Here is a 27,653-nt window from a genome sequence, read left to right on the forward strand (position 1 = left end):
TGGTACTTGTAGTTCCGAAGGTGGTTAAGTGTGAACCTGCAATCTCAATTGGGCTTGCTTCACAGTATGCTTATTGGTGTGTCGCTCAATAACAACAAGGATGTCCCTAAGTGGAAATTTACCAAGTCTGGCAAATTGACAGTGAATCTATTTATGCTCATATTGTTGACACCAGATTTTGGCATGGTCAAAAGTATAATTAAGAAGACCATAAATGGGAAAGTGCTCAATGTGACAAAGTTCCCTATCGTCAAAATGAGAAACTTTCATATTTGGGCCATAGTCATTCGGTCTCATCTCTAAGGCTGAAATTATGTTTGAAGTAATGAGATTTTGTATACAGAACACTATTTGGCTTATTACGCTCTCAAGACTGACTCGTATGGAAAAATGATCTACACGAATTGTCTTCGTCTCGTTAAAATGATCGATTTTGATATAAAAATTATCTCAATCCAAGTTCGTATGCAAAACTTAGAGCTATCGGAATGCAGCTCTGTCAGGAGGCGAAATATGGCGCGCCCCACTAGACGTCATGTCTAATGGGTAGCGCGAGCAAACAAATATTTTGCGCGAGCTATTTGACCATCAAGATGACCTCTGATTAAAAAACGTTCAACATGAAAGTTGTTCGTCTCATCGAAAAGGTCAAGATTGCTTTTGGACTCATTTCCATCCAAGGTCGTTTACTACCACAAAAAGGACCCGCAAGGTGAAGCCAGTTTAAACCGAACAGTTTTGGAAAGTTCGGACAAAACCAATCTGAATTTGACTAGGGTTTTGGACGTGAATCCAAGCCTTTTCCTTGCATGGGAAGTCCAGACGCCTCTTATATACCTAAGGGGTGACAGCCGATTGAACAACACATGATCGATCAATTCATCTACCACTTTTTATCTTTTATCTTTTCTTCCTAACCCTAGTTCTTCTTCCTTGTTTTTCGTCTGTTCTTGTTGTTGCAGGGTGGCGATCCACGAGGCCCTTGGAGCGATCAGGTCGACCTAGGGCAGGCCATAGCCGCCGCGCGCCCTGACGGGGTCCCTCCCGGACGTGTGGGGTTTCGGGTCCACAAAAGCGCCCGCTGGATTGCTTGCGTACCGCGCTTCCGGTCGGGTCTCCTTCGACGTGAGCTGCGGTGCATCACCCCCGGCGTCGAGGGTGACGTGTTCGTGTGCAAACACACTTTTTGGCGACTCCGTTGGGGAAGAAGCTTTGAATGGTCTTCAGCCCGTTCTTGCTACGAAGAGATCGTCATCTAGGGTTTGCAATCTGCAAAGGTAATATGAATACCCAATTCTCTACTGTAGTTACAAATAATTCATATGGTGTTACTAGATTGTTCAATGATTATACTGTATCGGCCATCCCTAGTTTTTTCAATAATGCATCTAATTACGTGCATAGGCCGATTCAAAGTAATTTACATGTTTCAACTTCTTATGATACTAGTAAGATACAACATATGTATCCTAACTCTCATGCATCAGCAACCACACAAATCCATATGCCGATGAACAACATGATGGGTTTGGTTAATCAATTTGAAACACCTCATGTTAAAATTTCCAATAGCATACAAGAAAGTGTTTCACCCTTTTATTCATCGGCAACTAATTTACAATATGTGAATCCAATCTTGCCGATGGATGGGAGAATTGGCCATACTGTTACTAACTATTCGGCCAGTTACTCTCAACCATCATATGCTACACCTCATGGCAGTAATATTTCAGCACCATACACACTGTAGATGTTCGTAATTCGGCTTTCACACCTTTCTGGTCATAACCGAATAAATGTAAATTTTACAGGAGCGGTTGTGCCAAATATTGTAGAAGATGAGGTAGTGGTGGTTGCATTGAAGAGTTTAACCCAGAATAAGAGGATTAGTGCTCTTTGATTTGAACAACATGAAAAAAGGGCTATTTCCTGATTATGTGGCAATAAAAGCTAGAGTTTTACAAGAAGATGAATCTTTGCTAATTGATAAAATTGGCGAGCAAAAATATGGTTTTACAACAAAGCATATGACTTCACCTAGTACTACATCATATTATACATCCCCTACACAATTGCAAAATTTCGGCAACACTCGTGTGTCATTGCCAAAAGAATCTAAAAGCATTGGGGGGCAATCATATCCGGAGTGGGCTGAAATTGAGAAAAAAAATTAAAGCCAATTTTGCCGCTCACCGCCAGAAACAAACAGAGAAAGAATTGGCTCAAATAAAAGAAGCATTGCCAATAGGTAGAATCAATGGAAAGAAGGATGATTCGGAACATGAAGGTGCTTCGGTTGAAAAAGCCGAATCAAGTAGTTTATATTCTGAGTCCATCAAACCCAAAGCGGCAAGCATTATTGAGAAAGGGCATGGCAAGCATAGCAAAATGATTTTTCTGAAGTTAAGGGAACCTACTTCCTGCCCTATGAGTTCCGTGTCGTAGAAATTGACAAGCCTCAAGGACAAGAGCAAGTAGCTGAACAAAGTTCGGCTAATAAGGATCTTCAAGGTAATGATGCACGGAATAAAGAAAAAGATGATGAAAAGGCGTTGGAGAGTCATCCAAAGACGAAGCTAGATATTGCTCAAGTCACACCATCATCATGCTCTCCCAACGTATTTGAAGAGTAATTTACCTATTTTCAGATTTGGTCGCAACTTCATTACTGATGCATCTATAATAAATATTCTCATAAGTAATTTTGAAAGACCAATGAAGAAGGGTAATTTACTTGTTAGCAATAAAATTGTTATGGAACATATCGGTCAACCCATTGCGCCATTTATAAAGACCGATAATGACTTATTATTGCAACTAAAGCTTTCCCTGTTGCTTTATTTAAAGTTCGTATCTACATGGGTAGCTTTGCTTGTTTCATACTTGGCTTACTCTTGGTCTCAATTGAGGCATGCATGTTCTAACTACTTTGATTTCAGAAATTTAAAGCCAAGGTTAAGTTCTTTTGAGAATTCCGATGCTCATATAATATCTTATCAAAAGACATCGGAGATAGAGTGCAAAACACTATGCATAGACGAATGGGGTGATGTAAAATCTGAACCATTATTTTGCTTACCTCCAAAGCCGTTCTCACATCAAGACCAACTAGAAGATAAAATGTATACCTTCAATTCAAACATGTGTGGTCAAATCTTTGATTTGTTGTTGAGAAATAATTATATTAGAATTCTTGATCACCATGTCAAGCCATCAGTCCAAGGACGAATGTATTGTAAGTTGCATGATTCGTCCAAGCATAATTTTGAGGATTGCAACATGTTTCGTCAAATAGTTAAATTGGCCATTGAAAAAGGATGATTGAAGTTTGTTGAAACACCAAGAGATGACCAGTCTATTCCGATTGGTCCCGATGGCAAAAAGTTTTTGCATCGGCTACTTCAAGCCGATCCATTTAAAAAGAAGGTAAAAACTGCAGGCGATGGGATCAAGCTTTCAAGTAAAGATGTTGTTGAAGAGCATAATGAACATAATCTTGAGGGTGAGAATTCCATCGAAGCTATAATGGAGACGCCAAGGACTGGGGGGCAGCAAGCAAATCCAGTGATCGATGAAAGCAAACCAAAAGAAAACAAAGGCCGGAATAAGCGCAAGTGTAAGAGATCAAAAATCACCTTCGCTGAACTATTGGATAAATATCAAAACAAGAGTGAAGAGAGGAATGCTTATCGGCCAAATCATGCAAAGAAACCAAGATCACCCCCAAGGCGCAAATATGAGGATCGGTATTGGCAAAGTGAGCATTTTAATACAACATATTCATATCCTTATTTTAGGCCGCCAGTGCCAATGTCGTGGATGCATCCCTATGCTCATGTAGATCCATATCCATCATGGGACATGTATGATACAAGGGCACACTCTCCATCTTATTTAAGACCATCTCACCAATATTATGCATCTCCAAGAAGATCAACATTTGAACAATCATATGTTAAAGACCGTTTCAATCATAAGGATTTGGTCCGGAGCTCAAAGAAGAAGAAAGAGGTGGTCAAAAAAAGTGTACCGTGTTAAAAGAGATGGTCGTAAGAGTGCTACTTCACAATTGATCTCAAATGAAAAAGAGCCAATTAATATTTTGACATTGGTTAAAGGCAATGAAATGAAGCGATCAATTATTGAGAGTCAAAGTGCCAAATCCGAAGAAAAGAAGTTGAGAGTGCACAAGGCCAAAAAAGAATTGTCATAGGTCAAAACAGAATCGCAGCCGAGATGCCCGCTCGGCTTATCGTGTTGGCAAAAGAAGGAATTACAAAATCTTAGTGCACAAGAGCTGAGAAAGAAGAACATGGCATGGGTTCCCAAGAAGATCAATCAAAACAAAAGTGATGTGCATGTTTCTATTACAACAAGTACAATAAAAGTGAAAAAGGAAAAGAATGAAAGCAACAAACAATTAAGCCGAAGGTGCGCATCACAACGTCAAAATCTTCGATTAGCACATCATCCATGTTCTTCAACCATACCATTGATGCATTTGCCATGGAATTCATCATCAGGTATGATGAATTACCCTCCCTGGATTTATTTTGATCCATGGAAGCGACATAATTTTCTGCATCATGAGAGGGTATTACCAAATCTCTATACATTTTATTAGCTACACTTTTTCTTGCTAATCCAAAGGGCTAAAATATTTGATTGCTATTTCATTTGTTTATTTCGGCTATACCTGATTTGGTGAATGAAATCTACATGGACCTTATGCTAATGGCTGATATTTATCTATCGCCCTAAGAATATGTCAAAGCACGGCTGATGTAGTATCCTAACATCGTCCTTAGTTCAATTGGAGGCCAAAACGAGGTACATGTTCATTGATATTGCCCTTGTCTTTCTAGTACTGTGGAGATTATTTTCGACGATTAAATTTGTGGCAATGGCCAAGGTGTTGGTGTTGTTTATTTATCTCCATATGGAGCTATTTTGTGAAGCCTCATGCCGCTTCAAATATTTATGCATAAATGATCAAAGACGAATATGCAATATTATTTGGTTTGGAGCTTTTTGGTGCCATAGGTGCTAATCACATTGAGGCTTTCAGTGATTCGTTAGGGTTGTCAATGTTTTGACGAATCACTTATAGTTTACCTTGAGGTATGTCTAGATATAGAATTTACCTCGGGTTGCTTTAGTATTGTTCATATATTTAGACATGAAAATTCGAATGAGTCGGCACAACAAACATCCGACTACTATGTTAATCATGGTGTACTGCATTTCTCTCAATAGCCGATGCTTCGTCTCGTCAAGATAGGAAAGGCCAAACTGAAGTCCATAGCTTCGGCCACTAATGAAACTTTTATGCAGATGAAGTAAGTATTGGAGGAAGTTCATTCTTGATTATCTGCAAAATCCTAGTGAAAGGGAGAACAATATGGTTCGGAGGATGGTTTTGATCTATGGAACCTTATCACCAGATTGTTATAGAAGCTGAGAAGTTTTCACCCAACACTACAAGAAATATGTCAACTAGTGACCTTCTGTCAGTGACCCTGGAAGAATTGGTCATAGATCTATGACCATTTCAGACCAATTGGTCAAAAGCTGTTCGGGGGGCTCCAAACCCTAAACCATTGCGACCATTTTGGTCAGAAAGGTTGTAATTTCCTTATACGAAATGGTCACAAAGCAAACAGTGCTAGTCCACTGCCTTATTTCTAGCTGTTAATGACCAATATAGATGGTCATAGTCTTGTAGATTGTGGTGGGTTGTGATGACTAGGCGCCATCTCATCAGTTTTGCCTATGTGTCATGTCCATGTGGCAGTTTTTGCCCTAGGTTGTGAAGCAACCTATATTTCTATTATTCCAAAAATTCTCAAAAAATTCTCATAAATGTTTTGGATCATATCTTCATCAAATATGTCAAAAACATTCCTTGCCTAGTTCAAACATAATTCGAAAATATTCATTTTCCTATTCTGTTCAGAGCAGCACTTTGTGAAGGAAGTACCACTTTGGCATGTCCAAATGGTATCCATTTTCTACAGTGCTTTCCTATGCCCAAATAATCATCCTCCACCAAATGCCATCTCAATCCATTCATTATTTTGAGCCCAGCTTCAACATTCATATTTATGTCCAGTGTGGTACTTTGTAAAGCAAGTAACACCTAGGCTCCTCCTTTTGAGGTAAAAATTTGTGAATACGGTCTTCTTAGTAACTGATCATCCTCAGCCAAAACTCACGCCCATTAGCCATGTGCATTTCCCGTACCACAAATCAAACACTTGGCTGCTTATTCATGTTTGAGCATCGATCGGTCTCCTCGTGAGAATCTTATGTTGTGATTTTCTTCCTAGCACCTACCTGGGGAGTGCCCAACCCACTAGACATGCCTAGGCCGCCCAGAACACATGGCAACGCCATGGTCATGCGGTGACCAGCGGCGGGCATGCGAGCTTATGCGCTCTAGAGTTGGGGCCCTCGGCCACCGTCCAAACCTCGATGTCTCGCCATCAAACCATGTATTTCTGATTAAATAGATACTTATTTACCTAGAAATGATTTTTGGAAAAAATAAAGAGCAAACTATGAGGCAGCTGCAGTTCAAATTTGACCCGCTTCCAACTAAATCGACGGGAATTTGTCTTTTTCACCAGAGGTGGATCAAAAATTTTGACACCCAACCATTTTGTCAATTGTGCATTAAATATGTCCTAGTATTTTATAAAATTGATTAGGTCCAATTTTGCAACAAATATATGGTAGGTCCTTCACAAAAAAAACTCATTTCAGGCACTCAGAAAATGGAAAATGGTTTTTTTGTCCAAAGAAAATGAAAAGTTCCCTAGGCAACATTGTTTGCCATTCCAATATGCACCCTTGTGCACAATATGAGATCATTTGAACAAACTATGCCATGAATGTGGCCATAAGATTGATCATTTGGCTTGAAAGCCATGAATCTTCACACTTGATAGCTCATTTCTGAGAACACTTTTTTAAAATAATTACTGTATTGCAAGTTTATTATTTTTCCTGGAAACTTGGTCACATATAATGACACAATGTGAAGGTTTTCCAATTTTTTGATTTTTTTAATTTTTTATGCCCGTTTCAAAATGCGGTCAAAACGGCGGGCTTGACCGTTCCTAGCTAGTGGTTGAATCTTGGATTTTTTTTGGTGTTTATATGATTAAATAGATACTTATGTACCTAGAAATGATTTTTGGAAAAAATAAAGAGCAAACTATGAGGCAGCTACAGTTCAAATTTGACCCGTTTCCAGCTGAATCGACGATAATTTGTCTTTTTCACCAGAGGTGGATCAATTTTTTTTTCGCCCAACCATTTTGTCAATTGTGAATTATATATGGCCTAGTATTTTATAAAATTGATTTGGTCCATTTTTGCAACAATTATTTGGTAGGTCATTCACAAAAAAACCTCCTTTTGGGCACTCGGAAAATGAAAAATGAATTTTCTGTGCAAAGAAAATGAAGACTTCCTTAGGCAACATTGTTTGGAATTCCAAGATGCACCCTTGTGCACAATATGAGATCATTTGAACAAACTATGACATGAATGTGGCCATAAGATTGATCATTTGGCTTGAAAGCCATGAATCTTCACGCATGATAGCTCATTTCTGAGAACACTTTTTTAAAATAATTACCATATTACAAGTTTATTATTTTTCCTGGAAACTTGGTCACATATAATGACACAATGCGAAGGTTTTCCATTTTTTTTGATTTTTTTGAATTTTTTATGCCCGTTTCAAAATGCGGTCAAAACGGCGGGCCTGACCGTTCCTAGCTAGTGGTTGAATATTGAATTTTTTTTGATGTTTATATTATTAAGTAGATACTTATGTACCTAGAAATGATTTTTGGAAAAAATAAATAGCAAACTATGAGGCAGCTGTAGTTTAAATTTGACCCGCTTCCAACTGAATCGGCGGTAATTTGTCTTTTTCACCAGAGGTGGATCAAAACTTTTTGCACCCAACCATTTGGTCAATTGTGCATTAAATATGGCCTAGTATTTTATAAAAATGATTTGGTCCAATTTTGCAAGAATTATTTGGTAGGTCCTTCACAAAAAAACCTCATTTGGGGCACTCGAAAAATGGAAAATGGCTCTTTTGTGCAATGAAAGTGAAAACTTCCTTAGGCAACATTGTTTGGAATTCCAAAATGCACCCTTGTGCATAATATGAGATCATTTGAACAAACTATGCCATGAATGTGGCCATAAGATTGATCATTTGGCTTAAAAGCCATGAATCTTCACGAATGACAGCTCATTTTTTAGAACACTTTTTAAAAATAATTTCCGTATTACAAGTTTATTATTTTTATTGGAAACTTGATCACATATAATGACACAATGCAAAGGTTTTCCAATTTTTTGATTTTTTTTGAATTTTTATGCCCGTTTCAAAATGCGGTCAAAACGACGGGCTTGACCGTTCCTAGCTAGTGGTTGAATATTGAATTTTTTTTTGATGTTTCTATGATTAAATAGATACTTATGTACCTAAAAATGATTTTTGGAAAAAATAAAGAGCAAACTTTGAGGCAGCTGCAGTTCAAATTTGACCCGCTTCCAACTAAATCAGCGGGAATTTGTCTTTTTCACCAGAGGTGGAACCAAACTATTTACACCCAACCATTTGGTCAATTGTGCATTAAATATGGCCTAGTATTTTAGAAAATTGATTTGGTCCAATTTTGCAAGAATTATTTGGTAGGTCCTTCACAAAAAAACCTCATTTGGGGCACTCGAAAAATGGAAAATGGCTCTTTTGTGCAATGAAGGTGAAAAATCCCTTAGACAACATTGTTTGGAATTCCTAGATGCACCCTTGTGCACAATATGAGATCATTTGAACAAACTATGTCATGAATGTGGCCATAAGATTGATCATTTGGCTTCAAAGCCATGAATCTTCACGCATGACAGCTCATTTTTGAGAACACTTTTTTAAAATAATTTTTGTATTACGAGTTTATTATTTTTCTTGGAAACTTGGTCATATATAACACAATGTGAAGGTTTTCCAATTTTTTGTTTTTTTGAATTTTTTATGCCCGTTTCAAAATGCGGCAAAACGGCAGGCTTGACCGTTCCTAGCTAGTGGTTGAATCTTGGAATTTTTTTGATGTTTCTATGATTAAATAGATACTTATGTACCTAGAAATGATTTTTGAAAAAAATAAAGAGCAAACTATGAGGCAGCTGTAGTTCAAATTTGACCCGTTTCCAGCTGAATCGGCGGGAATTTGTCTTTTTCACCAGAGGTGGATCAAAACTTTTTACACTTAACCATTTTGTAAATTGTGCATTAAATATGTCCTAGTATTTTAGAAAATTAATTTGGTCCAATTTTGCAACAAATATATTATAGGTCGTTCACAAGAAAACTTATTTTTGGCACTCGAAAAATGGAAAATTATTTTTTCATGCAAAGGAAATAAAAACCCCCTTTGTCAATATTGTTTGCAAATCCACGATGTAAACTTGTGCAAAATATGATATCATTTGAACAAATATTTGATAGGACTTTTACAAGAAAACTCATTTTGACCACTGGAAAATGGAATGAATTTTTTTATCTTGAATCGATCACGACCAATTTATATGGTCATAAGGTCATCAAATGGTTTGCTGCGTTCTGATTGGACCATGAGCATATAACGCGGAGCACACATCAACCACCGTCGGATGCTTCCGGATCCAACGGCCCAAACCCACCCGAGCCGAAACCCTAGGTCAGTCCTCATGGACATTTTCCACGCACCCCCCATCTCCATTCTTTCTCTCCCTCCCTCCTCCGCCTCCACCCCCAACCTCCCGAGCCCCTATGCTCTCCCTCGCTCCGATCTGGTGGAGCCGCCGCCCCCAACCTCGCTCTCCGACTTTGATCCGCCGCCGCCTCCAACCGCTCCCACCCCTCCCCGCCGTTCCCACCCACCGCCGACCTCCTCAGCCACCCCGCCGACCTCGTCCCTCCCTCCCCTCACCATCTATCCCTCCCCTATGCCCCAGATCGAGTCGACCACGCGCTAGGGTTCTGTCCCAAGGGCGCGGGGACGAACGCGGACGGCTGGCGCCCGCACACCATGGGGGAGCTGCTCGAGGAGGCCCCCGCCAGGAGATCCGCCTCGAGGAGGCACCTCCTCCCTTCCGCCGCCGCCCCCTCCTCCCCCATCCCGCCGCTGCCTCCCCTTGTCTCCCAAACCGACCACACGCCGGCAGCGAAACAGACAGTAGCTTGGCCAAGATGGCGGCTGTGGCGCATGAAGGAGGGGAGCCCGACTACTTGGCGGGGGAGAGGGCCACGGCACAGTTCGTCGTCGACAGCATGAAGGTCGCCTGGGCCGGTTCCCGCCACGTCATCGAGGTTGCCGACCGCATGGCTCGCCTTGTCGCCTCCGACCCCGTAAGCAGCAACCCCAACCCCCTCCCCCAATTCCACTGATTTCAATCCCTCGGTTCCCCTCCCCTCCATGGACGGATGAGCACAAGAATTGTCTGTCTGTAGCATGCGCGAATTTAGCAAAACTACTTGCTGTCAGCTTCAACCTCCCTGCTCGCACACAGCTTTGGACGCTCCACCTCCGTGCTCTGCTTGCTGATTTCCTCGGCTTAGCCCCAACCCACTGTACCAAACTGTCGCCTAGTTTTGGATCATGTACTGTTTGCAAGATGTTTGTATCAGGCAGCAGGGGATGACAATGAGGCCGCCCAGCCCTGAATGATAGCGTTGCTGTTCTGAATGTTGAGTTAAACTGCAGGACTATTTTTCATAAGATTTGGTATGAAATCATAACTGCTTGTTACTCCTGAATGATAGTACTTGGTCTGTAGTAATTAGGATAGTATGACGAGCCAGGTTTTTTGCCCCGTGGTCTGTATCTATGCCTATGCATGGTCGTCATCATTCATCAGGACCAGGCATGGACAGCGGGTTTTCCTGGCTTGCTACTTTGTTTAAGAGTTGTTGTTTCTATTATTATAAGTACTGAAAAGTCCTTTATTCCATTTCCAGCTATGCTGAGAGTTCTTCTTTCGGCTCCATTTTAAGAAAAACTTTGTTATTGTTGTTCAGAAACCAAGCTAGTGTATTAGGATTCCTAATTCATGCTTGCAAATAAATAAAAACTTACTGAGATTCATTGTACCTGATGTACTACTGAGATTCATTAGGGGTAGTACAAGCTACTGTATAGATTCATTATGATGAACGGCTGTACGCAGTGGGCACTGAGGCACCGCCGGTGGGATGAGCGCGGCTCGCTGCCTGGGCCGAACAGATTCGCAACATTATCCTCAACGCTTGGGGCGGAGGCATTGTTTTCCAACACCAACCCCGAGCTTTCTCCAGCATTTATTTGTTCTATATGTATGTACTGTTGGCTGACATACTTACGTGTTCTTTTTTGTGGATTAACAGAGGAGGAAGCAAACTTGTTGAAGCAAACTTTCCCGGCAAGAAGGGATCCCTCAAGGTAACCCCAACGTCTTCCATTTTGCACTTTGCTCACCAACAATACTGATCGATCGATAGATAGATGTTGACCCTCTATTTTTGTGATGTGTGGCTATTGCAGTTGGACGAATGGGTGTTGTGCCGGTTGTACAACAAGAACAACTGGGAGAAGGTCAAGGTGGAGCAGACATGGCTGTGGAGGCATGGCCTGGACGCTCGTCAACCTCGGCCACTTCGTGGTATCCGCCTCTCCCCCTCCCCTCCCTCCCTCGCTTACACGTCCTCGACTCCCATGGATCTGAAGGCTTGCGGTTTGTGTTTGTTTACCTCGATTGCTTGCTTCGTGCAGTCAGGAATTGGGGTAGATCGTTCGCATTTGAGCGATCTATCGGGTTATTCTTATGACAGTGTATCTAAGTTGCATTTTCTTACTACTGTTCTCAAGCAGCATTATTCAAGTTTCACTGCTTGAACTTCTTGTATACTGCTGTTTTACCTAACTGCCTTGTGGCTAGTAGTATCATGTATCTGTACTGTAGCAGTGAACATAGCATAATTCTGTATAACTTGCATCATCATATCATCAGTAACAACAGTTCTACGACATCAAAGGCTCCGCTGCTGGCACAAGACCTCGGTGCTATAGTACCCACGTGAAGGAGCGTATGCGTATACAGAGAGAGAATTGTTCTTAATTTCAGTGCCCGTTGTTTTAGGTACTACTTGCATATATACTCCTAAGGTGATGCATGCATGGTCAGTACCAGTGTGAGTGTGTGGTGAAGAATTTTTGATGGGAACATGGAGGATGATGCTTTTGCTGTGTAATTGTTTATCACCCCTCATAACATGTATATTTAGCGGTTACTACTAAAAGTTTTGCACTTCAGTGCTGGGTAGGTAGGATCTTAGGATCATCAACTATTCTACACTGTTTTAACTGGTTCTGCATTTTTACATACATGTGTACAGCCGTAAATCCAAGTGGACATGCTATCTTTTGCAGGCTTATTTCAGGTTGTGGTTGTTTGTCCTAAAATATGTCAGGGTCTGTTTTTTTAATATCCTCGTCCACTAAGTTGTCGTCTCCGCTATGTACTATTGAAGAAGATTTCATATTCAGTGCCTTTGTAACTATTGTCTTTAGCCTGAAGCTTTCTATTCTTTATCAATTTTGCCATATTTCTCATTGATTATGCTCCTCCCTGCAGTGGTGTACAGACCAGCAGCCGCCGTAGATCCTCTCTCCATACTGTGGCCTATGGCGTCCGCCGGTGGATCCTTCGTTGTGGCGCTCGTCGTGTGCTTCCTCGTGGGCACCAACCCACGGTGGCACTTCTGTATCGTCGCCATGCCACAGAAGCTGTAGGTCGACTAGCTCATCACTGTTCACCTCTTGAAGGACAACCCCTTCCAACCTTGTTGTGAGATACGACCGACTCCCCCCTTCTGTTCCTAGTTGTTCGTGAGCTGGGCACTTGAGATGAGATGTAAATGTCCCAACCTCCCTCCCTCGTATGAATATGCTCTCAAGTAGTTGTTTGTGTGAATGGACGTATGATAAGAACTAAGAACTCAAATTCACTAATTGTCTAAGATATTTCATTAGGATCTGTAAACTACTTGAGGTACATAAACTGCCCGCACCACCAATATGTGTAGTTCTTGGGCCCTCTTGGTAGTTGATTCTCAGTACGACTATAGAGTTGATAGTATGCTACTATGCATCACCATTTATGAGTTATGCAGAATAAGAATTAAAATTTGCTGCAATTCACATGCTTTGTACCGCTTTACTTGCAATTTAAGATACACTCTTATGTTTTTCTCTCCTGTATTGCAGAACTGTGTGTATCAAACAAATCATGACATCTGCTTCATTTCAAACAAATCAACGAGTCAATAGATGATGGTTTCTAATTTGCTCCTCACAACTTATTATTTTGTTGTATATGGTTACTAATTTGAAAGGCAGGTGGATAGCTGATGTTGAACTCATGATGGCATTATTTGCAGGACAAGTATGAGTGTGTGGTGAAGGCCAATGTTAATCTGGAGAAGCAAGTTCTGTCCTTGGTTTTGCTCTATTGGTGAAGCCTCCTCACTGCTATTCTGCAGGAGAATTTGAGATGCACCTCCAACGCCTCAAAATCCAGCAGAAAAAGGTTTGGTTTTGCTCCTCCTAGTCCTCTTCTAGCTAGTTGTACACTGCTGCTACCTGCACTTTGCATTCCTGCCACCCATGGATGCCTAACTGAATCACAACCTCAACGAAAAAGAAAAAATAATATCAATCTAGTTTGCTGCAGTATATGCAAATACAGTTGGGGATTCAGTTGTTGACCTGTGTAATCGCGCCTTAAATTGGCACAACTTTGTTTGCATCATCATGTACAGGACCCTGCTGTGTTTGCGATGCATGCATCGACACTGGGCCACTTCTGGTACAGCTGAACCGTCTCCCCTCTCTACTCATACATGGAACCATGTTCGTGTGTTTCATTTAGATCGTGATATAAGACACAATGTAGGCAGCATGTAAGCTTGATTGTCGTTTCTTATTCCTAAAATTTGAGAATTGAACAACTTCTCAGGCTTCTAGTAGCCTACGTGTGTGTATTAGGCTTTCTAGGTGTGGTCCTATGTGCTACTTTAGAATTTTCTTGCTCTCCTATGAACTATTCTATTTTCAACAGTTTTCGTGGTTCATGCTAGCAAGAGTCCTTGCGTGATCAGTGTGGTCTTTTGAAAACTTCCATGAGAGCAGGCTAGCTAATTTTCTACATTTAATTACCTGTCTGCATCTACCATTGACCTGAACAGTGGCAATTGAGCACCACCACTACTAGTAGATTCAGAATATGTAGTCCTGAAAATTAAAGGGAGTAGCAGTAAATGAGTCAAACAAAAATATCCACCTGCAAATGTTTGCTCTGTTGCTGAAGCTCCTCTTTTCTCTAACCATTTTCGCACCAAATGCAGAATGTTCTATTTTTATTTTGTTCCTAATTGTTCTGTTTATAAGTTGTAGATCTCCTTTGTTCAAGTGTCGAAGTTCCCAGCAAGTCCCATGATGAAGAAGCACCCAGCAAGGAGTGCCTCATTGGAGCTTGTTATTTTTGATCTTTTTGTGTATTAGAAAACTGGATACTATGTATTATTGTAATGTACCAAGTTTGGCTGTATTGAGAAATATTCTGCATTTATAGCATATATTTGAACTGAAAATTGACTGAAAATGATGCATGTACAGAACTTAAGAGTGATGAGTCCTAAATTAAAATGCCATGGCTGAGTGCCAAAAAAACTAGACTATAAAAGGCAGAGGCAAAAAAGAAAAGAAAATCAGGACCGTAAAAGGCCGAAGGCAAAAAAATACTGGACTGTAAAAGGCCGTGGCCCAACAAGAAATTGAATGTCTAATTTCGTAAAAATAAAAAAGGCAGCTAATGGCATTTTGTAGCTAGTGAAAATTAACAGAAAAAAGATATATTAAAAAGGTTGAATTAATGTTTTTGACCTTTTCAACTGGTCACAATTTTGCCACGTCAGATTGCCACGTCAGATCCGACGTGGCCTGGGTAGACAGCTAGTGACCAAAACAAAAGGTCATGTGTTCAACGACCTTCTGTTTTGGTTGTAAACGTCTACGACCTTCTCACAGAGAAGGTCGTTAATTTCAGTTTACGACCGCCAGCTTTTGACCTTATGTTTTTTGTCACAAAAAGGTCGCAAATGAAAAACAATGACCTTTCAGTGACCAATAGTCAAGGTCACAAGTTGACATATTTCTTGTAGTGCAAGTTTGCATCAAGAGTTTCAAACAAGCAATGGCCGATATATACTTATCGTCCTAAGAATATGCAAAATGGCCGATGAAGTGTTGACATCGTCCTTATAACAAGTTATGCGCATGTTATTTTTCGGCACACAAGCTTTGCCAAAAAACAGGGGGGGGGGGCATGTGTTGACACCGGATTTTGGCATGGTCAAAAGTATAATTAAGAAGACCTCAAATGAAAAAGTGCTCAATGTGACAAAGTTCCGTATCGTTAAAATGAGAAACTTTCATATTTGGGCCATAGCCATCTGGTCTCATCTCTAAGGCCGAAATTATGTTCGAAGTAATGAGATTTTGTATCCAGAACACTATTCGGCTAATTACGCCCTCAAGACTAACTCTTATGGAAAAATGATCTACACGAATTGTCTTCATCTCGTCGAAATGATCGATTTTGACATTAAAATCATCCCAATCTGAGTTCGTATGCAAAAATTAAAGCTATCGGAATGCAGCCCTGTCAGGAGGCGAAATATGGCACGCCCCACCAAACGCCATGTCTGATGGGTAGCGCGAGCAAACAGATATTTTGCGCAAGCTATTTGACCCTCAAGATGACCTCTGATCAAAAAACGTTCAACATGAAAGTTGTTCGTCTCCTCGAAAAGGTCAATATTTCTTTTGGACTCATTTCCATCCAAGGTCGTTTACCACCACAAAAAAACTGCAAGGTGCAGCCAGTTTAAACCGAACAGTTTTGGAAAGTTCGGACAAAACCAATCCGAATGACTAGGGTTTTGGACGTGAATCGAAGCCTTTTCCTTGCACGAGAAGTCCACCCACCTCTTTTATGCTTAAGGGGTGACGACCGATTGAACAACACACAATCGATCAATTCATCTACCACTTTTTATCTTTTATCTTTTCTCCCTAACCCTAGTTCTTCTTCTTCCTCGTTCTTCATCTGTTCTTGTTGTTGCAGGGCGGCGATCCACGAGGCCCTTGGAGCGATCAGGTCGACCTAGCGCAGCCCATAGCCACCGCGTGCGCTGACGGGGTCCCTCCCAGGCGTGTGGGGTTTCGGGTCCACAAAAGCGCCCGTTGGATTGCTTGCGTACCGCGCTTTCGGTCGGGTCTTCTTTGATGTGAGCTGCGGTGCATCACTCCCGGTACCGAGGGTACATGGTGACGTGTTCATGTGCGAACACATATATCGAGTTCTAGCCTGACAGGTTCTTTAAGCAGCTATGGAAGCCAGGATTCCTCTTAACATTTAAAGTGTGGTTGTGGATTATAAGGCATAATTCCATAGCTACCAAAGATAACATGCAAAAACGTAATTGGGTGGGAGATTATTCTTGTAGGTTTTGTGATGAGGATGAATCCATCCATCATGTGCTCCATTTTATGCTATGTTGCTGCTTATATGTGGACAACGGAGACGGTCGTCGTGTACCACTACTACCACTACTGTCACGAGAATGACTACTTCCACTACGGCCCGTGTACCACTACTTCCTTCGACGAACTCGACCCATCCCGAATGCACGCTTCAAAGGTATAACCCAGAGACGACGCCCGTGAACAAATGCATGTTGTATGAGATGCTCGTGTTTGCACCGTGTCCGAGTTGTCATTGCAAGTTCCTCCTCGTTTTCCATGCCGTCGACCCGTGGGCACCCGGTAGCAGGATCACTCCCCATCATATTTTGCACGACATGCTCACGCCCACACTTTCTTTTGCACCGGTATCTCCGTGAGCTACCGGAACCGATATGTTGTCGTGGCATCATTTTCGGATTCGTCGCCGCGACACCATTTCTTTCCACCACGGTGAGAGATGCTTCACAACATGCTCATGTCAACATTTTTTTTAAATTGCATAAAACTTGTATATGTCATCTGCATCATGATAACAACATTTAAAATATTTAAAATTGTTGTTTGCATTAAATTGCTAAATGACACGTGGGGATTTACCGGAATTGTTGTTTGTTGTTTTCGGCCTCATTTAAACTTGCCTAAATAGGTAGTTTAATTATGCTTCACCTCTTGTCATGTTAACCAACATTTAATATTGTGAGTAGCCTAAACGAGAGCGAACTAAATGATTGAATGTGGTGTTTCATCAATATGAAACTCGTTGCATACTGAGCTCCACTTAAGTTGTAGTATTGTTTGTTTCACTTTGCCATGCCATATCTCATTAAACCGGACATGCATCATACTTGATTGTGCATCATGCCATGTTTATGTGATGGTTGTTAACCATGTTGTTTTCTTCTTTCCGGTTGTGCTTCTTCTTGATAGTTCCTGTTTCGTTGCGATCGTGAGGATTCGTTCGACTACGCTTGGTTCGTCTACGCCCGTTAGTCTTCTTCATGGATTCAGTCATCTTCCTAGTGGGATTTCAGGCAAGATGACGATCACCTTGGATCTCATTACTATCTTTGTTATTCTAGTTGTCTTGATGCTATCGCTATATATGTCGCGCTACCCACCACTTGTTTATCAAGCCTCCCAATATACCATGAAACAGCCTCTAACCTTTTCACCCTTCCCAGCAACCCGTTGTTTGGCTATGTTACCGCTTTGCACAGCCCGTCTTATAGTGTTGCTAGTTGGAGGTGCAATTGCAGTTTGTTCCATGTCGGGACATGGATATCTTGGGATATCACAATATCTCTTATTTAATTAATGCATCTATATACTTGGTAAAGGGTGGAAGGCTCGGCCTTTTGCCTGGTGATTTGTTCCACTCTTGCCGCCCTAGTTTCCGTCATACCGGTGCTATGTTCCTTGATTTTGCGTTCCTAACATGGTCGGGGTTTATGGGCCCCCCTTGACAGTTCGCTTTGAATAAAACTCTTCCAGCAAGGCCCAACATTGATTTTACGATTTTCCTAATAACAACTAAAACTTGCATAGGGACCGGCTAGCACCCAAGGATTCTTAATTAACAGCCCGGGCCAGTGCTCCTCATGAGTGTTGGTCCAAAACAAAGCCACTTGCGGTGCCACCCCTTCACCTGGGATTTTTTGTTGTCGTATGTAGTGTTCATCCCATCATGGCCTGAGACGAGATATGCGCGGCTACTATTAGGGTGTTGGCACGTCAGGAGGTCTTGCTGGTTTTGTTTTACCATTGTCGAAATGTCTTGTGCACTGGGATCCTGAGTTTGATCGGGTTGTCCCGCGATGGAGGATTGTCTCCGCGGATCGTGAGCTTGTCGTGGGCTAAGTTGGGACTGTTGGGAATGTAGCATGCAATTTTGACAATTTTCCTACGATCACGCAAGATCTATCTAGGAGATGCATAGCAACGAGAGGGGAGAGTGTGTCCATGTACCCTCGTAGACCGAAAGCGAAAGTGTTTAGTTAACGCGGTTGATGTAGTCGAACGTCTTCGCGATCCAACCGATCCAAGTGCTGAACGTACGTCACCTCCGCGTTCAGCACACATTCAGCTCGATGACGTCCCTCGTGCTCTTGATCCAGTTGAGGACGAGGGTGAGTTCCGTCAGCACGATGGCGTGGCGACAATGATAATGAAGTTACCAGCGTAGGGCTTCGCCTAAGCATTACGATGGTATGATCGAGGTGTGTAACTGTGGAGGGGGGCACTGCACATGGTTAAGGGAAACTTGTGTGTTCTAGAGTGCCCCCTGCCCCCGTATATAAAGGAGGGAGGGGGAGTGTCGGTGTCAAAACCGGCGGATCTCGGGTAGGGGGTCCCGATCTGTGCGTCTAGGCTGATGGTAATAGGAGCAAGGGACACATATGTTTACCCAGCTTTGGGCCCTATCGATGGAGGTAAAACCCTACTTCCTGCTTGATTAATATTGAAGATATGGGTAGTACAAGAGTAGATCCACCACAAGATCGTAGAGGCTAAACCCTAAGAGCTAGCCTATGATGGTATGATTGTAATTGTGATCGGTCTTCTAAGGACCATCCTCTCCGGTTTATATAGACACCGGAGAGGGCTAGGGTTTACATGGAGTCGGTTACAAGGAAGGAAACACAATATCTAGATCGCCAAGATTGCCTTCCACGCCAAGGAGAGTCCCATCCGGACATGGGCCGAAGTCTTGAGTCTTGTATCTTCACGCTTCAGTAGTCCGGATGATGTATACAGTCTGGCTGTCCGGATACCCCCTTATCCAGGACTCCCTCAGTAGCCCCTGAACCAGGCTTCAATGACGATGAGTCCGGCGCGCAGTCATGTCTTCGGCATTGCAGGGCGGGTTCCTTCTCCAAATACTCTAAAATAATTGTCGAACACTTAGTCCGTGTCCGGATCCACAAAAATAATCTTCACATACCGCTGTAGAGAGAATGATATTTCACAAATGCAATCTACTGACAACTTTTTAGACAACGCGACGTGTCATTTCGGTCGGGTCATTATTCGAACCGCTTTCCTACAACCAGCCACATCGCATATTGCGAGGCGGTTTCTTTGACATGTCCTGTCAAAGCAGAGATCGTGTCCCCTTATCGCGGGATTCTCATCAATACGGGTATGGGTAATCGCACCACGCCATCAATCGTGGCGCTTGGGAAGCAAGCGATTCCCAACGGGTAAGTGGGGAGGCGCACCGCTTTCGTCACCTCTATAAAGGGATAAGATTTCCTCATTTTTACCCACGCCTTCTTTCTCCCTTACCCACTCTTGCCCCCTCGAGCTCCAGCACCCAAGCCCAAGTCTTCTCCGCACAGCTAAACATGTCCGGAGCAGGAGGTAAGTGGGTGGCTTCCATCGTCAAGGAGAAGCATATCACAAATCTTCGGGTGGGTGGATACTTGGCCGCAGACATAGTGCACCGGCTACCGGACGCCGGGCAGGTCATCCCGACCCCAGGACCCCATGAGAGGGTCGTATTTGTCGCCCACTTCATCTGTGGACTGGGATTTCCACTTCATCCCTTCGTCCGCGGGCTCATGTTCTACTACGGGCTAGATTTCCATGATCTAGCCCCAAATTTCGTCCTCAGCATCTCGGCGTTCATCGTCGTATGCGAGGCCTTCCTCCGCATCAAGCCTCATTTCGGCTTGTGGCTGCAAATCTTCTGCATGAAGCCGAAGATCGTGAGCGGCCAGCAAGTGGAGTGCGGAGGAGCCATGGTAGGCAAGATGCCCAATGTCACCTGGCTTGGCGGATCCTTTGCGGAAACCGTGAAGGGGTGGCAGTCGGGGTGGTTCTACATCACCGAGCCGCGCGACGCCAACTGGGCGGCGGCCCCTGAATTCCGATCCGGAACCCCCATGCGGCTCACCTCCTGGGAAAAGAAGGGCTTATCCGGGGGTGAATCTACAAAGATGACCGGACTCCAAAACTGCATCAAGAGCATGAGAGACAAGAACATCAAACTCGTCAACATGATCCAGGTCATGCTCGTTCGCCGGATTCTGCCGTGCCAAAGACGGGCATTCAATCTGTGGGAGTTTGTTCCAGCCGAACACCAGACGCTTCAGAGGCTCTATGGCATGAAACACAAAGACGCGTGGAAGGCGTTGTTCAAGGCCTCCGAAGTACCTCCTCCCACATCCGAGGACCGCGGGCTCCACGTCGTGCGGCCTCCTAATCAGGTGAGTTTTCAGGCTACCACCAGATTCAGTTCTTCCCAATATATTCATGAGGGAACCTCAAATAATTGTGCATATTTGCTCAGGATTGCGTGGCGATAGCGGAGCAGATTGACTGTCCGGCTCCACTACTCGAAGACCCGGCTGATGCTCTCCTGACGGAGATGCTGGTCCTGGCGCCCTACAAGGTGCCGGGGAAGAAGGCCGGAAAGAAGGCCCCGGGGATCCGAAAGGGTCTCCGATGTAAGGTCGCACCAGAAGCCTCGTTCGAAGACGACGAGGCACACTCCTCCCCCAAAGAGGAGGAAGAAGAAGAAGAAGAGGAGGAGGCCGCCTCATCCGGAGAGGACGGGGGGCCTGAGAGGGCGGACCAGGGGGGTAGGAGAGGCCCCCAGCGCAAGGCCGTCATACCCTCGTCGTCCGATGACGACGAGGCAGATTCCTCCCACGGAGGCGGGGGAAAACAAGAAGAAACTCCACCTCCCCGTATTGGGGGGGGGGAGAAAAAGAGGAAGGCCGCCCCGGAGGGGGAGGCTGGGACGTCCAAGAAGGGAAAGGCGTCCCTTCCGGACTACTCCGCCACCGCCGCCGATAGGGAGGAGGGGTGGCTGCCCAGGAAGAAGCCCCTAGTGCGATTGTAAGTATCCGCACTCTGTCGTGATTCTGCTTCATAGTTTTGTTATAATGCCGAACTTGTATGTAGTCCGGCGAGGGTCCATCCCGAGGTGTCGTCTTCAGAAGGGTCCTTGAGTGAGTCGGCAATGAACTCACTTCCGACGGCCACTACTCCTTAGCCTGTGGATGACACAGAGGTGTTATCCCAAAGGCTCCCAGAGTGGGGGGAGGTGGATCTGGAGGCGCCCCAAGGCGGCATCCCAGACGTCGGACACGCGGGGTTCAAGATCCCCGCGGATCGTGTTGGTGAGAGCCGCAGTAAGCCGGACTCTCAACCGAACACTGTTCTGGAACCTCCCGTGGTTCTGGACTCAGGCGGGTAGCCCTTCGTTAAGGAGGGCGAGCCATCCATGCCGAGGACTTCCGCTACGCCTGAGGCGTCGGATTGTCTGCTGGAAGCACTTCGAGGCACTTCCATGGATGAAGAGCACCGTACTCTTATGACTGTGGTGGTTCAGAAGGTTTTGTCCGCCAAGAGCGGATTAACCGAAGCTTGCACCAGCCTACTAACAGGCTTTGAGGTAAGTAGTAAAAATGTGTGAAGTACCACCCAATAGGTAGTAGCCCCTGATACTCTGTTTGGTGTTCGGAAGAAAGACCAAACGGGGGGTCAATTATAATCCGCAGGAGTCTAACAATGAGTTTTAATGTGAATAAACAGGCTGTGCTGCTTGCGGCTGCTGTCCGTACGGCTGAGATCGCTCGACTAAAACAGGACCTGGAGCAGGCGCAGGGAGAGCTCGACCTCACGGGGAGGCAGCTCAAAGAGAGCAAAGGTGAATGATCCCCCTCTCTTATATAATGAAGGATAGATAAAATTGGTTATTCTAACGATGAAGCGTCGTGATTTTGTAACAGGTGCCACCACCGAAGTGGCGTCTCTAAAGAAAGCGTTGTCCAAGGCCGAACACAAGGCGGCCTTGGAACGCAAAGAGCACGAAAAGCAAGATGCTAGAGTGGGTAAGGTACAACAAGAGCTCCAGGAGCTCGGCAAAAAGTTTGAGTCAGTGGAGTATGAGCTTAAGGCAAAAGAGGCCGAGCTTGCGAAGGCCCTTGTGAGTATAAAAGACGCCAAGGCCGAAGCCGAGAAGGCACAACAGGAAATCCAGGAGGCCAAAAAGATAGCGGCGGGTAAGAAATTCTTTATGCAAAGCAAACATGTGGATGAAGCATTTCTTTTACTGACTCGAATTCAGAGCTCTCCAGGGGCATTCGCAGATCTGCCACGCAGCGTATCAGATGCTGCGGAGTTCTACCGTGCCCAGGAGGGGAGCTCAACGGAGAAGCTGTTCTGGTCCCAGTATGCTGGGCCGAACACCCAAGGCCTCTGAGTGACCAACTAAAGCAGTTGGTCGAACTCCACAGGGCGGCCGAACTGGCTATGAGAGATTTCATAGTCCGGATGTGGCCTGATGAGCTCCTGCCCACTAGCTACTTCGGCCTGATCAAGCGGATGGTTGATGCCTGTCCGCGGCTTGAAGTGATCACGCGATCCGTTTGCATTGAGGGTGCCCGCCGGGCCTTTGCCCGCGCGAAGGTGCATTGGGGCAAGCTGGATGCGGATAAGCTGGTGAAGGACGGGCCGCCGGAGGGCAAGGCGCATCACCATCCCGAGATGTACTATGATGGCGTTATGAAGGGTGCTCGTCTCGTGGCCGATGAATGTACCAAGGACACCATTTTCGAATGAATTCACTTCTGTCATGATTGTAATGTAAAGACGAAGTTACTTGTGCTATGTAGCACTTTTGTTATTTAAAATATTACCTTTTGTGTGGCTGTTTATAAAATACTGAAAGTAGGCCAATCGTCGGCTTCTGCCCCCATGTAACTAGTACTGGGGTGTTCGTGGAAAACCCGGACACTCTTTATGCAAATGTTTGGTCCCTCAAGGAGGTGTCCAGCGCAGCGAACAAGGCAATTGGACTATGCGGCTTTATAACCTTCACTTAGCCATAGAAGTCTACAATTTTAAATTTCGGCGAAGCCCCTAGAATCAGGAAGGCCGAATTGGGGCGCTATACATGCCTGGATCGGACGAAGCCGATTTATCGCCTAAAGTCGAAAAATCTTTAAGGATTTTAAGACCTCTCGAATAGCGACCAGCTCTCGCCTCATCATGCCGGTCAGTTTTTGACTTTCTCTACTGAGGTGCTCGTCCGGAAGAACCGGGACACAATCACAGTAGTTCTCCCTGTGCTACCTTAGCCGATATAACGGAACGTAAGGCACCAAAACAAGGGAGCCGGGCTAACCCAACTGTAGACCCAAGACATGATTCGGAGTTGATGCATATAGTGCTATAAGTTCGGGGTGCCGCACTGTTGAAAGTGTTCGGACTTGTCTTGCCGTATTATGGGGCGTCATAAGAAGCCCCTGGCAAACTGAACGTACCAAGGTGTACGGATGCAATATCAAATAAACATTTGTAAGAAAAAAAATGCTCAAATAAGAATAATAAGCTGACGCTATATATGATCTCCCATTGATGAATAATACGTTTAAGCGTATGTTTACAATGAATGCATTAAGCGGAGATAAATAGGATTATTTGACATATCCTATCCAGAGGCAAGCTACGTACATATAGATAAAACAGGTATAACGATAGTAAATAGATTCCACCTGGGTATTTCCCTCTGTACTCAAAGCCTGTTGCCTCCTTGGTTTTCTCTCCTATGTAAGTCCGACAATCCGGCTCTTCTGGAGAGGCTGCAGTAAAGCAATGTCCTGAAAGGTAAAAGGAAAGGTTATGAAGGTATGTTGCAGTGATACCGCACTGTTGACTGAGCCACTGCTGCGCCTCCGCCTGTGCCCATGGTATTTTGAGTGCGTAATTGTGTACGCGTGGCACGAATGCTGCTTTGATGGGATTTGAGCGGAGGCCAGACTGCTAGTCGCGCTCTTTGCGTGCCTGGTGATCCTGTTGCGGGGTGCTCCGAACTCGCTTGACGGTGCTTGGGGTTGTCGTCGCCAGATTGGTGGTTTGCTGGAGGAGGCCACATTGTACTTCTGCCGCGAGGGCTGCAGTATGCTCTTCGGTACGGAGAGAGCGGTCCATGTTTCCGTTGACTGTTATGACCCCGCGCGGGCCTGGCATCTTGTGCTTGAGGTATGCACAGTGTGGTACCGCATTGAATCTAGTGAATGCGGTTCGTCCGAGCAGTGCATGGTAACCACTGCGGAAATGGACGATATCGAAGATTAACTCCTCGCTTCGGAAGTTATCCGGAGATCTGAAGACCACTTCCAGTGTTATAGAGCCCGTACAACGGGCCTCTACTCCAGAAATTACACCTTTAAAGGTGGTTTTGGTGGGCTTTATCCTTGAAGGATCGATGCCCATTTTGCGCACTGTGTCCTAGTAAAGCAGGTTCAGGCTGTTGCCGCCATCCATAAGGACTCGCATGAGGTGGAATCCGTTGATGATTGGGTCTAAGACCAATGTAGCTGAGCCGCCGTGACGGATGCTAGTAGGATGATCCCTACGATCAAAGGTGATCGGACAAGATGACCATGGGTTGAATTTGGGGACGACTGGCTCCATCGCGTAGACGCCCCGTAGTGCTCGCTTCCGTTCCTGCTTGGGGATGTGAGTGGCGGAGATCATGTGGACCGTTTTCACCTGGGGGGGGGGAGGAATCTTTTCTGTCCCCCCGTGTTCGGACGCCGGGGCTCCTCGTCACCGTCGCTGTGCAGCCCCTTGTCCTTGTTTTCGGCGTTTATTTTGCCGGCCTGTTTAAATACCCAGCAGTCTCTGTTGGTGTGGTTGGCTGGCTTGTCCGGGGTGCCATGAATTTGGCACGAGCGCTCCAGTATACGGTCTAGACTGGACGGTCCCTGATTGTTTCGTTTGAACGGCTTCTTCCGCTGACCGGATTTGGATCTGCTGAATCCGGCGTTGACTGCCGTGTTTTCGGTGTTGTCGCCGTTGTTCCGTCGCTTATGTCTGTTGCGCCGTAGCTTGCCATTATTGTCACAGACGTATGAAGTGCCAGAATTTGGCGTAGTGCTGCAGCGATCTAACCAGCTGTCCTCGCCCGTGCAAAAGCGGGTCATTAGTGTCGTGAGAGCTGCCATGGACTTGGGTTTCTCCTGGCCGAAGTGTCGGGCAAGCCACTCATCGCGGATATTATGCTTGAAGGCTGCTAGGGCTTCGGCGTCTGGACAGTCAACTATTTGGTTCTTTTTGGTTAGGAACCGAGTCCAGAATTTCCTGGCTGATTCTCCGGGCTGTTGAGTAATGTGGCTCAAGTCATCGGCGTCCGGAGGTCGCACATATGTGCCTTGGAAGTTGTCAAGGAATGCGTCTTCCAGGTTTTCCCAACTGCCAATGGAATTTGCGGGCAGGCTGTTTAGCCAGTGCCGGGCGGGTCCTTTGAGCTTAAGGGGAAGATACTTGATGGCATGTAGATCGTCTCCACGGGCCATGTGGGTGTGGAGAAGGAAATCTTCAATCCATACCACGGGGTCTGTTGTGCCATCGTATGATTTGATGTTTACGGGTTTGAACCCTTCTGGGAATTCATGATCCATCACTTCATCGGTGAAGCAGAGGGGGTGTGCGGTGCCTCTGTACCGGTCTATGTCGCGACGCAGTCCGGATAGGTCTGGCTGGTTGTGTTCGGCCCGATCGGATTTACTGTTAGTGTATCCGGTATAACGGTCATCGTTATGTGCTGCAGCGCGCCCCCGTGATCCGTAGATCGATCTTGGTTGTCCTGTGGTGTTATCCAATCTATCGTGCAGGTCCTGAGTATTGCCCCGGGCCGTAGTAAACTGGCGCAGGGGTGCAGGCTGGTATTCGGGCTGATATGCCGTTTTATCCCGACCTCGAGGTGGCCGGTCAGCCGTGTGGCACTCGAGTCCATATTCCTCGGCTGCCAGGACTTATGTCCATCTATCTGTGAGCAGGTCTTGATCAGCTTCAAGCTGCTGCTGCTTCTTCTTTAGGCTTCTCGTAGTGGCAATAAGCCGGCGCTTGAAGCGCTCCTGCTCCGTGGGGTCCTCGGGCATGCCAAACTCGTCGTCGCCGAGGCTAATCTCGTCTTCGGAGGGGGGCATGTAGTTGTCCTCCTCCGGATACCCGTCCGTCGCCTGTTCGTCTGGGCTTTCCTGCCCATCTTCCTACTCGGCCTGCTCGAAGGCAGGCTGATCAGGGTTGTATTCATCTTCGGCACCGTCCGGATTGTTTTCGTCTCCGGTGCCGGTATTGCCTTGGCGGGGCTTGGACGGCGCTGGCGACGCCCATGTTTTGCTTTCTTCTTGGAGGGGTTATCCTCCATTGCCTCATCGCCATTGGTTTCTTTCGGAGTGTCCACCATATATATATATATCGTATGAAGAGGTGGCTGTCCACCACCCTGTGGGCGGCGGCTCCTGTGTGTCTCCTGCATCGTCGTCCATACCGTCGATGTCTTCGGAATCGAAGTCAAGCACGTCGGTTAAATCATCGACCATGGCAATGAAGTGGGTGGTGGGTGGGCAGCGAATTCCTTCATCGCCTACTTCCCACTCAAGCCGGACATAGTTCGGCCCAGAGCCTCCTGACAAAGAGAGAGACTTTAATGAGTTCAGCATGCCGCCAAAGGGCGAGTGCTGAAAGATGTCCGCAATGGTAAACTACATTACCGGAGCCCAACCTGGCTCGGCTGGCTCGAGGGTGTGCAGACCGGAGCCAACAACCGGATATGAGTCCGGGGGCCCGGGGTTACAGGCCTCCATAGAGGTGAGACCTTCGTTCTGCTCCACGGCCGATGAGTATGCGGCCTGCGGGGCGGGGTCCACCCCTCCGTCCTTAGGCAACGCAACCTGCTCCGGATTTAGATCTTGAGCATTGTCCGACATCAGGTCTAGGCCGTGCTCGTCATGACTGTCCGACGCTTCTGGCACAGGCCCGAATCCGTCGAAGATCAAGTCTCCACGAATATCCGCCGTGTAGTTCAAGTTTCCGAACCTGACCTGGTGGCCAGGGGCGTAGCTGTCGATCTGCTCCAGATGAACAAACGAATTGGCCCGCAGTGCAAAGCCGCCGAACACAAAGATCTGTCCAGGGAGAAAAGTCTCGCCCTGGACCGTGTTGCTGGCGATTGAAGACAACATCAAGCCTCAAAGCGACGACACAGAGGAACTCTCAATGAAA

General features: G+C 45.3%; 1 protein-coding gene across 4 annotated transcripts; it reads left to right on the forward strand.

Annotated features, from left to right (window-relative positions):
* The first annotated feature begins 9,813 nt into the window (after positions 1-9,813).
* Positions 9,814-14,661, forward strand: LOC119324952. Of its 4 annotated transcripts, none has more exons than XR_005157253.1 (7): positions 9,814-10,417; positions 11,236-11,486; positions 11,589-11,706; positions 12,679-12,832; positions 13,311-13,379; positions 13,484-13,632; positions 14,499-14,661. XR_005157253.1 is itself a non-coding variant. In XM_037598722.1 (5 exons), the coding sequence occupies exons 2-5, from the start codon at positions 11,379-11,381 to the stop codon at positions 13,375-13,377; spliced, it is 447 nt and encodes a 148-aa protein (XP_037454619.1). In that variant the 5' UTR covers positions 9,814-10,417; positions 11,236-11,378; the 3' UTR covers positions 13,378-13,454. The 4 variants fall into 4 exon arrangements, 1 of the variants encoding a protein (XP_037454619.1); XR_005157250.1 differs by having other exon boundaries at positions 12,679-12,957; positions 14,499-14,660; XR_005157257.1 differs by having other exon boundaries at positions 11,432-11,486; positions 12,679-12,957; positions 14,499-14,660.
* Positions 14,662-27,653: the final 12,992 nt, after the last annotated feature.

This window comes from Triticum dicoccoides, chromosome 1B (assembly GCF_002162155.2).
Source record: "Triticum dicoccoides isolate Atlit2015 ecotype Zavitan chromosome 1B, WEW_v2.0, whole genome shotgun sequence".
NCBI lineage: Eukaryota > Viridiplantae > Streptophyta > Magnoliopsida > Poales > Poaceae > Triticum > Triticum dicoccoides.